At 41.5% G+C, this 10,329-nt stretch overlaps 1 protein-coding gene across 1 annotated transcript in view; it reads left to right on the forward strand.

Moving 5' to 3' along the window:
* Positions 1 to 8,281, forward strand: part of grtp1a (growth hormone regulated TBC protein 1a) — a 57,999-nt gene extending 49,718 nt beyond the window's left edge. Inside the window, exons 6-8 of the mRNA XM_052014003.1 lie at positions 2,379 to 2,551; positions 5,559 to 5,744; positions 7,411 to 8,281. Coding sequence (XP_051869963.1) covers positions 2,379 to 2,551; positions 5,559 to 5,744; positions 7,411 to 7,500 — 449 coding nt within the window. The 3' untranslated portion in view covers positions 7,501 to 8,281. The remainder of the gene's footprint in view (positions 1 to 2,378; positions 2,552 to 5,558; positions 5,745 to 7,410) is intronic.
* The last annotated feature ends 2,048 nt before the right edge of the window (positions 8,282 to 10,329 follow it).

The following is a 10,329-nucleotide window of genomic DNA, read 5'->3' on the forward strand; positions in this document are numbered from 1 at the left end:
ATAGAAAGAACTCTTTGTATGTGCCAGAGAGTAAGAAACACTCTTCACAAGATCATTGAGCAGTGAAACTTTGACATCTAATTGCATCATGTGGTGAGCCAAGTGCTGGAAGATGGGATTAACATGGATGGTGCCCACTGGTCAGTGTACACGTGGTGGGCTGAATGGCCTGTTTCCACATCTATGACTCTATGACCAGCTTCACTTGGCTATTGAATCCTCCTGCTTGCTGTAACAATGCTTGATTGCCTCCAAGTAGCAGGCATAGGTGGAGCTGAACAACCTTGTGTGAATTCCTCTGTCTGTCCCTAACTGAGGACTCTGTTGGAAGTCAGCAGCGCCTGTTGTGTTACAGGGAGTGGGGCAATGCCGCCACATTTCCCAGCCAGTGGCAATACAGTAAATGTGTGGAAGCTGTCGAGGGCTGGCACCAAGGTCATGTTCTTTTAATCTGTAATCTCTATCTTCAGATCTGCTTAGTACCTTAACATCTTGCTGTGGATTATCATAATGAGTGCTTGCAGGCGATTGTGTTACTTGACCATTAATCCAGAGGCCTGGGCTAATGATTTGGATTTAAGTGTTCACATCTGGAGCACCATAATTAAATTTAGTAAATTAAATCTGGAATAAAAAGCAAGTGTCAGTAATGGTCTCAAACTAAACCATGGGGAAGAAAATCTGCTGTCCATCCCTGTCTGGGCTCTGGGTGACTCCCAACTTACCCTGGAGTGGTCTAGCAAACCATTCACTTCAGGAACACTATCAGCTGCTGTATTTTTGGAATTGACATGGCAGCTTGCACAGTGACAGTGGTATTGTGACTGAACTGGTAATTGAACCATTCAGACAGGCAATCCTGCTGCATCCCTGTAAAACATCTCAGAAAGAACTCCATGCATAATTACTTGAGACAACCACCCCTTCGATCCACTAACAGCTGAGACCTACAGTCAATTCTGTTTGCAGTCTGGTTTGGTGGAAGATTCGCTGCTGTTCAATTAAGTTGTAAATGTGTTTGGCCCACTCAGACACTGGAAAGGAGGAGATTCCTCTTGTAGGTGTGGATAAGTCAGATGGAGGTGCACAAATTAAGAATGAAAAAGAAGAAAATCCTGGACATACTCTGCAGGTCAGGCAGCATCTGTGGAGAGTGAAGCAATTGACATTTCAGGTAGATAGCCCATCATCAGAATTGGGAAAGGTTAGAAATTTAGATTACTATGGTACAGCAGTTAGTGTTGTTGCCACCCAGCTCCAGGGTGCTGGGTTTGATCCTGACCTCTGGTGCCAGCTGTGTGGAGTTTGCACGTTTCCACTGGGAGTTCCTGTTTCCTCTCAGATGTGCTGTTGGTTGAATTGGTTAAATTATCCCCAGTGTGGCTGAGTGGCAGAAAGAGTCAGAGGGGAGTTGATGGTCACATGAGACACAATACATTGTAGAGTGCAAATAAGGAGTGATTGGGACTGATGGGATTAGTCTGGGAACCAGAATAGACCTAAAGGGTCGAAAACTTTCTACTTCTGCTAAACCGTCATCGAGCTGAAACATTAACTGTTTCTCTTTCCATAAACATAGAAACACTCAGGTTAAGCTACGACTTTCTATTTAGACTCCTATTGCAGCATGTGCAATTTCTTTATGGTAAAGGACCAGTAGGAAATGGGAATATCTCACCGGTATAGATGCTTCATGTATTTTTATGGCAGGAAGCCATCTGGTTCATTGATACTCTGCCAGCTCTCAACTGACCCTTAATCGCATTTCTCCACATATTTCTCTGCACCTTATTGTCTTTTACATGCCCATTGATCCCTTCCCAATTCTCCCTTTAGCCACCTACATTGAGGGGTAATTTACATGAGCCAGTTAACCTACCAATCCACATTTAGGGATATAGGGGGAAACCCACACATAGAAACTCCACACAGACAGAACCCGAAGTCAGGATTGATCCAAGATTGCTGGTGCTGTAAGACTTCAGCACACCTGCAGGGCCACTACACTGGCATTTCATGTAGAAGTAATGGTTTGTTTTCTGCTTCATTTTGAGGAATCTTAGTTTCATCATCTGTGAACATTTAGGAACATATTGTAGTGGCCGGTCATAATCATAGGATGCAGGACACTCAAATGTGGGTCAAAGTTATTCATTAACAGGAAATGAGGCAGTCTAAATACATAAAGGACACTCAAATGTGGGTCAAAGTTATTCATTAACAGGAAATGAGGCAGTCTAAATACATAAAGGATGTAAGGACCATCTCTGATTGTCTGCACGGAACTTGGGAGAGTACTTTGCTTGAAAAGTTTCTTCACTTCTGAAACACAAGTGTTTACTTTTACTTCCCTAAATTATCTTTTCCTCTTTTGCCAGGTTTCTACAGTCCAACAATGATTGGGCTAAAGACTGATCAAGAGGTTCTGGCTCATTTGGTTAGGATGAAGGTCCCTGCAGTGGCTGAGTTAATGGAACGGCACAATGTGATGTGGACCTTGGTTGTTTCTCGGTGGTTTATCTGCTTGTTTATTGACATTCTTCCCGTGGAGGTAAGCCCATGGAACAGGACTTCTCAGTACTGTGGTATCACAGTTCAGAGTTTACAGTTGAATGTATGTTCTTCATTTTCCTGAATGATTGAATTGTATTTAAAGCTTCAACATTTTTGTAATTTTTCACTTATTCAACTCCACTTTCAGTGAGAAATTTCTCCCAGAGAATCTCCTTCTGTGAGTCATGTTTTAAATCTTGTTTTTAAGGTGCCATGGAAAAGAAGCACTAGTACAGCAATGTCAATTGTTCCTTTACCGTAGTCCTGGGTGACTAGATTTGCACTGCCTACACTGTCCATCTTGGAATTTATGAGAAACATTTTGATGTTTGCTTAATCACAAAATGAACTGATTTTTCCCAAATGGCCTCAACTCCTTAAATTGTAAATCCATAGTTTTAGAGGTACATCCACAGAAACGTACTGCCTCACAGTAACCGGTTCACATTCAAGTACCAGAGTCACATTATTTTATGATCAGATATTGTGCAGTATAGACACTGGTCTATTTATAACAGACATGCTGGTGGCCCAGGTAAAGTACAGCAGCCCTGAAAATTGTCTCCTATAATAAGACTTCAACTTCATTTGTCACACCATTTCACACTCACGGTACTCCATGATCTTCATTACCCTACCCCTTTCCCTCAGGCATCTCAGGACTGTGGAATAGCTTTCTTCACCTTGACCTTGCTGTCCGTTATGAGCTCCTAATTAGTAGTCAAAGTGGTCAGACTAATAATGGTTTAGTATCTTCCTGTCAACAGGAATCAGCTGAGACATTCAACTCTTGGACATTGAGACTCCTGGCCCACTATACAACATTCCCAGGTCTCTCAGAAGACTCCATTTCACACTTGTGGATATTTACCATCCATAAATTTGCTGCCATTGCAGCCCTTGCTTGCCCTTTTACTCTACTGTTGTCTCGATGTCTTTCCCTCTTGGTTTGGCTAAAGGCAAAGTAATCCAGGTTTTGCGTCCTTTATGTCTACATAACATCATTGGTAGTCGCTGGAAATTGGTAGGGAGGTTATTGGGGAAAAGAAAACATTGAGGGACAGGATTAATCTACAATGAAACAGAAGTGTCTTTGACCTGAAACAGTAACTCTGTTTCTCTTTCCACAGATGCTGCTTCACCTGCTGAGTGTTTCAAGATTTTCTGTTTTATTTCAGATTTCCTACATCTGCAGTTTTGTTTTTGATTTTGTAGATTAATCTACATGTTATTGTTTGTGTATATATATATATATATATATATATATATATATATATATATATATATGCAATTTTGATGTGAATGTAGGAGGTATGATTAGTATGTTTGCAAAAGACGTGAAAATTGATTGTTGATAGTGAGGTGGATCATCTTGGGCTACGGGACAATCTTGATAAGCTGGTAAATTGGGCATAGCAACGGTGAGTGGAATTTAATTCTGATAAATGTGACACAATGCACTTTGGGAGGACTAACAAGGCTTAGGATACATTCAATGAATTGTAGGGCCTTATGGAGTATTGAGAAATGTGAATCTTGTTGTACAAGTCCAAAGATCCAAGTCAACAATATGGGTAGATAATGTGATTAAGGTGGCAAATGGGATACCAGCCTTCATTGGCTGGGGTATAGAACATTAGAACATAAGAACAGAGAGGTTATGGTAGAAGTTTATAAAAACAATGGTTAGGCCACAGCTGGAGTACTGTGCAGTTCTGGTCTACCCACTATAGGAAGGGTGCGATTGCATTGGAGAGTAGGATGGAATTTTTCATCTATGAGGAGACCCTGGATAGGTTGGGTTTATTTTCCTTGGAGCAGAGGAGACTTGGGGGGGGGGGGGGGGGGTGCTGATAAATAGATACAAAATTGAGGGGCATAAATATGGTAGTTAGGTACATTCCCCCAGAGTTGGCTGAGATGGTCAGGGGAAAGAAGTTTAGAAGGGACCTGATGTATGTTTTTTCGTGCAGAGGGCGGTTACAATTTGGTGATGGGTCAGCGTACAGGTGTGAGATAGGACACCTGGTTGAGTGATGCTGCAACAACAACCTCACTCACTTTAGGTAAAACTAAAGAACTGATTGACTCAAAGGGGAAGGTGGGTGAATTTGTGCCAGTCTACATTGGTGGATTGGAGAGGATAAGCAGTGTTAAATTCCTGGGTATTAACATATCAGATGACCTGTCCTGGGCCCAGCACATAAATGCAATCACAAGGAAGGTACATCAGTGTCTTTACTTTCTTAGAAGGTTAGGGAGGTTCAGCTTGTCACCGACCACTCTAACAAACTTCTACAGATGTACTGTTGAAAGTATCCTGACTGGTTACATCGTGGTCTGGTACGGCAATTTGAATGCACAGGAATGTAAGAAGCTGCAGAGAGTAGCGGACTCGGCCCAATACATCATGGGCACATCCCTCCCCACCATCAGTAGTATCTACAGGAAGCGCTGCCTCAAGAGGGCAACATCTATCATCAAAGATCCCCACCATTTGGGCCATGCCATTTTCTCATAGCTACCATTGGGCAGGAGGAACAGAAGCCTGAAGTCCCCCACCACCAGGTTCATGAACAGCTATTTCCCTTCAACCTTTTGGTTCTTGAACCAACCTGCACAACCCTAATCACTACCTCAGTATAGGAATACTACGATCACTTTGCACTACAATGGACTTCTTGTTCTAATTGTTCTTTCTTGTATAATTAGTTATTTTTCTTGTGAATGTTGTATATCAGATGCTATGAGCCTGTGATGTTGCTGCAAGTAAGTTTTTCAAAAGCACAGGTACATGTATGCACAGGTGCAATGACAATAAACTCAACTTTAACTTTGGAGGCGGAGACTCTCACAACATTTGAGATGAGATTAGCCAAGATACAGAATGCTACAGACCAAGTGTTTGTGTATATAGATGCTTGCTCAATGGTCAGCATGTATATGGTAGGTTGCAGGGCCTGTTGCTTTGCTGCTTGACTCATAACTATTTACCATTATTCTAGACTGTTCTTCGTATCTGGGACTGTCTGTTCTATGAAGGATCTAAAATCACCTTTCGTGTGGCCTTGACGTTAATAAAGTACCACCAGGCTTCAATCTTAGAAGCAAATAATTTCCCTGCCATCTGTGAGAAGTTCAAGCAGATCACACGTGGTCCTCTGGTCCAAGACTGTCATAACTTTATGAAGGTGAGATTTCTGATGTTTGAGTTGATCATCTAAGATTGTCCTAGGTTATTGGAGAATTTATTAATCATTGATCAAATGTGAAATTTCACTCTTTAAAAATAGATACAATCTCTTCCAAATGAGTCACTGGATGCAAAGAGTGAATCTTGTGGATTAAGCAGCTTGCAGTTTAGCATAGGGAGCTATCTCTAAGCATATCACCCTAGCATGGTCAAACCAAGTGGATGGCAAGCAAAGGACACTGCTGAAGCAAGATCCAATTTTAGTCTGGCCCTTGCACAACAAACACTGGTTGGTGTCAGTCTTTAAGGTTTCCCTTAAGCATCTGCTTCTAGTGATTGAGGTGTGCAATAAGCTGACAGAAGAGGTTGAAAGGGTGTGGTATTCACTCCTGTGGTTTGTGGTTAAAACAGAGATCATATTAACATTTAAGAACAGGAAGGCAATATGGGATGGTGTCCCTGAGATTAAACACAGTTCATGTGGTGCCTGAACATTAAAAACAACTGCTTAGGGCACGTGGCCTGTTTGTGTGTTTATAAGTCTGTCATTGAGAACATTAAAGGTGTAGGAAGTTAGGTGAGTGGCTGGTAAAATCAGCCCAGGGCACATTAACAACAAGCTGCTGCCAGGCTTGGTTGGTTGGGCCATATAGCCTGATTCCATGCCATAGTGATCAGTGTCGTTTCAGTTGGTCTCTGTCATTGAGTAGTCCTACAGCCCTTTGGTCCACCTGGTCCATGCTGACCACGATACCTATCTAAACTAGTCCCATTTGCCTGTGTTTGGCCCACATCCCTCTAAACCTTTCCCATCCATGCACCTGTCCAGGTGCCTTTTAAATAATGTTAATGTACCTGCCTCAACCACTTCCTCTGGCAGTTCATTCCATATATGGACCACTCTCTGGGTGGAAAAAGTTGCCCTTCAGGTTCTTATTAAATCTCTCACCTTAAACTTTTATGCCCTCTAGTTCTTGATTTCCCAACCCTGGGAAAAAGACTGTGCATTCACCCTCTCTATGCCCCTCATGATTTTATACACCTCTATAAGGTCACCCCTCAAGTCCTAGCAACATCCTCAAATCTCCTCTGCACTCTTTCCTGCTTAGTGACATCTTTCCTAGAGGAGGGTGACCAAAACTGAACACAATATTCCAAATGCAACCTCGCCATCATCTTGTACAACTGCAACATAATATCCCAACTTGTATACTCAATGCCCTGACTGATGAAGGCTAGTGTGCTAAAAGCCACCTTCACCACCCTGTCTACCTATGATACCACATTCAGGGAACCATGTACTTGTACTCCTAGGTCCCTCTGTTCTGCAACACTCCCCAGGGTCCTACTGTTCACTGTGAAAGTCCTACCCTGGTTTGTCTTCCCAAAATGTAACACTTCACACTTATCTGAATTAAACCCCATTTGCCATTCCTCAGCCCACTTACCCAGCTGACTGAGTTCCCTCTAATTCCTGATAACCATCTTCACTGTCTACACCACCATCTATTTTAGTGTCATCTCCAAACTTGCTAACAGTGCCTTGTACATTCTAATCCAAACTGTTGATGTAGGTGACATAACAATGGATGTGTCAACCAATTTGTTTGTAACAATGGCAGGATTTGATTAAGTTTGTTTTGCCTTTTTACCCTCAACTCTAGAAAATATTTACTGAACCTGGAAGATTGCCCCTCAATACGATCACCAAGCTACGAGAGATCAGCAGGGCCCAGATAGATGACCAGAGCTGATGTGCATGATTCAATTCCAGCTAACTAAATACCTCAGGACCTTGAAGACTTCCTACATTCCTCCAATGTATATTTGGGCTGGATTTGTCTCACCAGCATCTCAATTACTGTGAGCTACATCTAACCTGTACAATACTGTCTTTAAAAAAAATTGACTAGCTACTTGTACATACTTAGAATTCAGGTGATCAAAATTACAACTATTTGTTTCAGATTTAAAGTAAGATTACTAAATGAAGGGCTGTTTGTACTCATAGATTTCTAGTCATTTCTTAACATTAATTTATATTCACTTTTCATCCAAAATATAACTTTTTAATGTATTGTTAAATAGAATTATCTAATTATTCAGTGAGTGGAGATAGTAAATGTGTTATTTTGATATCAGTGGCATTTGATCAGGTGTAATTAAATTCTTGTACCAGCACTGTCCTGTCAAATCCCCAGACTCTGGCTGAACTGCACTGCCTTGGTATGGCTGACACTCCAGTCCTAATAAAGGCATTGCTACCGGTTTCCTGTATGATTTACATGGAGTGCAGTGGTGTCCAGCAGCAGCCAGCGACTCTTATCTGTAAAAGGCAATAATCAAAAGTTGGCACTTTCCTGGATATAGACCTTTTTCAGTGTGTACAGGGTTCTTCCCTATTTGTGTGGCAGCTGATATTTTGTACCTACTGTTTATAAATGCAGAATTGAAAGTGTGTTTAAATGTATTTTTTAAAAAAAAGTCAATTTCTTTGCAAAAGTGATAATTAAACAATAGTCTGAGCATTTTCTGTAAACTAGTGGGTCTGAATATCATTGATGGCAAAGAAATCTGTTAGTAGACAGGACTGAGAAAGACTGTATCTCTGTTTCATCCCCTAAACTATCACCCAGTAACCCACTCCCCCAGTCTCCTTGCAAGAGAGTCTAGTTTGAGAGAGTAAAGATGGGATTGAGTGGGGTTTGCATCTGGAAGTCAGGAGGTGGATTTGGGCTGCAAATTGATTAAGGAGTACTGTTAAACTGTTGAGCTCAATGCTTTGAAGGATATTAGACCAGAGGTGGCTGGTGAGGGCAGAATGATCATAAGACCACTGAAGTTTACACCATAGGAGGCCAACTAGCTGAGAGTTATTCAGCCAAATCCAAGTTCCCCATTCTTGGCCACATAAGTTATGGCACAACCGGTTCTCTATCAGGTACTTCTTAAACATGCTAAATGTTTCTGCTTCCTCCAGCCTTTCAGGTAACATATCTACACTCTGCCATTGTTTGGCTGGGAAAAAAATGACCTCTACCCCCAAGTTATTGACTTTGCTGTTGAGAGAAATATGTTCTTTCTCATCATTCTATCTAGGTCCCTTATCTTAGATACCTTGATTTAAATCTTCCCTCAGACTCGTGTATATTGAACAAAATATCCCCAACCAAGCCAGTCTTAAAAATAACTGTTAACATTTCTTGTAATCTCTTCCTTACAGTCAGTACCTTTCCTGTATTGTTGTTGCCAGAATTGTAAACTGTGGTCTAGTTGATATCAAAATAGTTCTAACTTGACTTCACCAATCTCATTTGCCATCCCTTGGCCAATAATGGATATCTCAAGAGCCTTCTAAACCTTATCTACCTGCCCGCTACCTTCAGGGATCTATAATCAGGCATGCATCAGAACCCACTTCTTGTCTGCCCTTCCCATATGCATTAGCTTGCATGCCTCCTTATCAAATATATTTTGTCCCTTCTCTGCCCACCTAGCAAGCCCATGGATATTTTCCTGCAATTTATAGCCTTGTTTCTCACTACCAACCACAGAAGCTGACTTTTGCATCATCTGCAATCTCTTCAATAATCCCATATATTTAAGTGTAAATCATTGATCCATGCCACCAAGAGCAGCTGAGCAGGACAGCACTCTGTAGATTCCCTGTTGCAAGCAGCCTTCCAATTGCTAATGCCCATTGATCATTGCCCTTTGCTTCCTGCAGCTCACCAGCCTCCCTTGGATGTTATGTGATTTTATCTTTCTGAGTGACATAGGACATTGTCAGAAGTCTTATTAAAATCCACATATACCAATTTAAATGTGTTACCCTGATGGATTCTCCTTGTGGCCATCTCAAAAAAGAAATCAGTCCATCATGTGGAACTCCAGAGGAACTGCAGCAGTTCAAGTAGATAACTTATTTTCCCCACATTATATTGCATATTCTTGCCAACTCCATCAGCTTATCTGTATCCTCATGAAGCCTCTTTATATCCTCCCCCCCACTCACAATCCCACCCAGTTTTATATTATGTCTTAGCAAAAAAAAACAAGCTGCTGGAGGGACCAGCGGGTCAGGCAGCATCTTGTGGAAGCAAAGGGACTGTCAACATTTTAGGCTGAGACCATGCATCAAGACTCGCTGGTCAAGCTGCCTCCAGCAGTTTGTTTTTCGCTAAGATCCCAGCACCTGTAGTCTTTTGCATCTCCATTGTTTTGTATCTTGCCTGCCTTGAAGTTGATACAATGGAGTGAGTTCATCTAAAGACATTGGAACAGAAAAGAACCACATGTCATTTCTCTTAACCCTGCTTCTCCATGGCACTGGTAGGTTAAGTTTACCTTTTCAGTTCTGTGCATTTGGTAGATTTATTTGGTTTCTAGTTACTGGTAATGTACTCCAACCAGGTATACCAACTTGCACAAATTAGAAAGCTCTTAAAATTACTGGCACTCAAAAGACACAGCAAATACCCTCTGCCACAAGGCAAGTGAGTTCATCAAACTTTATTACATTGGGTTTCAGAATTTACTGACCATTTTAGGATTGTAGGATATATTTTGGTTCCAAAGTGGAA

The sequence above is a fragment of the Pristis pectinata genome, chromosome 4 (genome assembly GCF_009764475.1).
Source record: "Pristis pectinata isolate sPriPec2 chromosome 4, sPriPec2.1.pri, whole genome shotgun sequence".
In the NCBI taxonomy this organism is placed as follows: Eukaryota; Metazoa; Chordata; class Chondrichthyes; order Rhinopristiformes; family Pristidae; genus Pristis; species Pristis pectinata.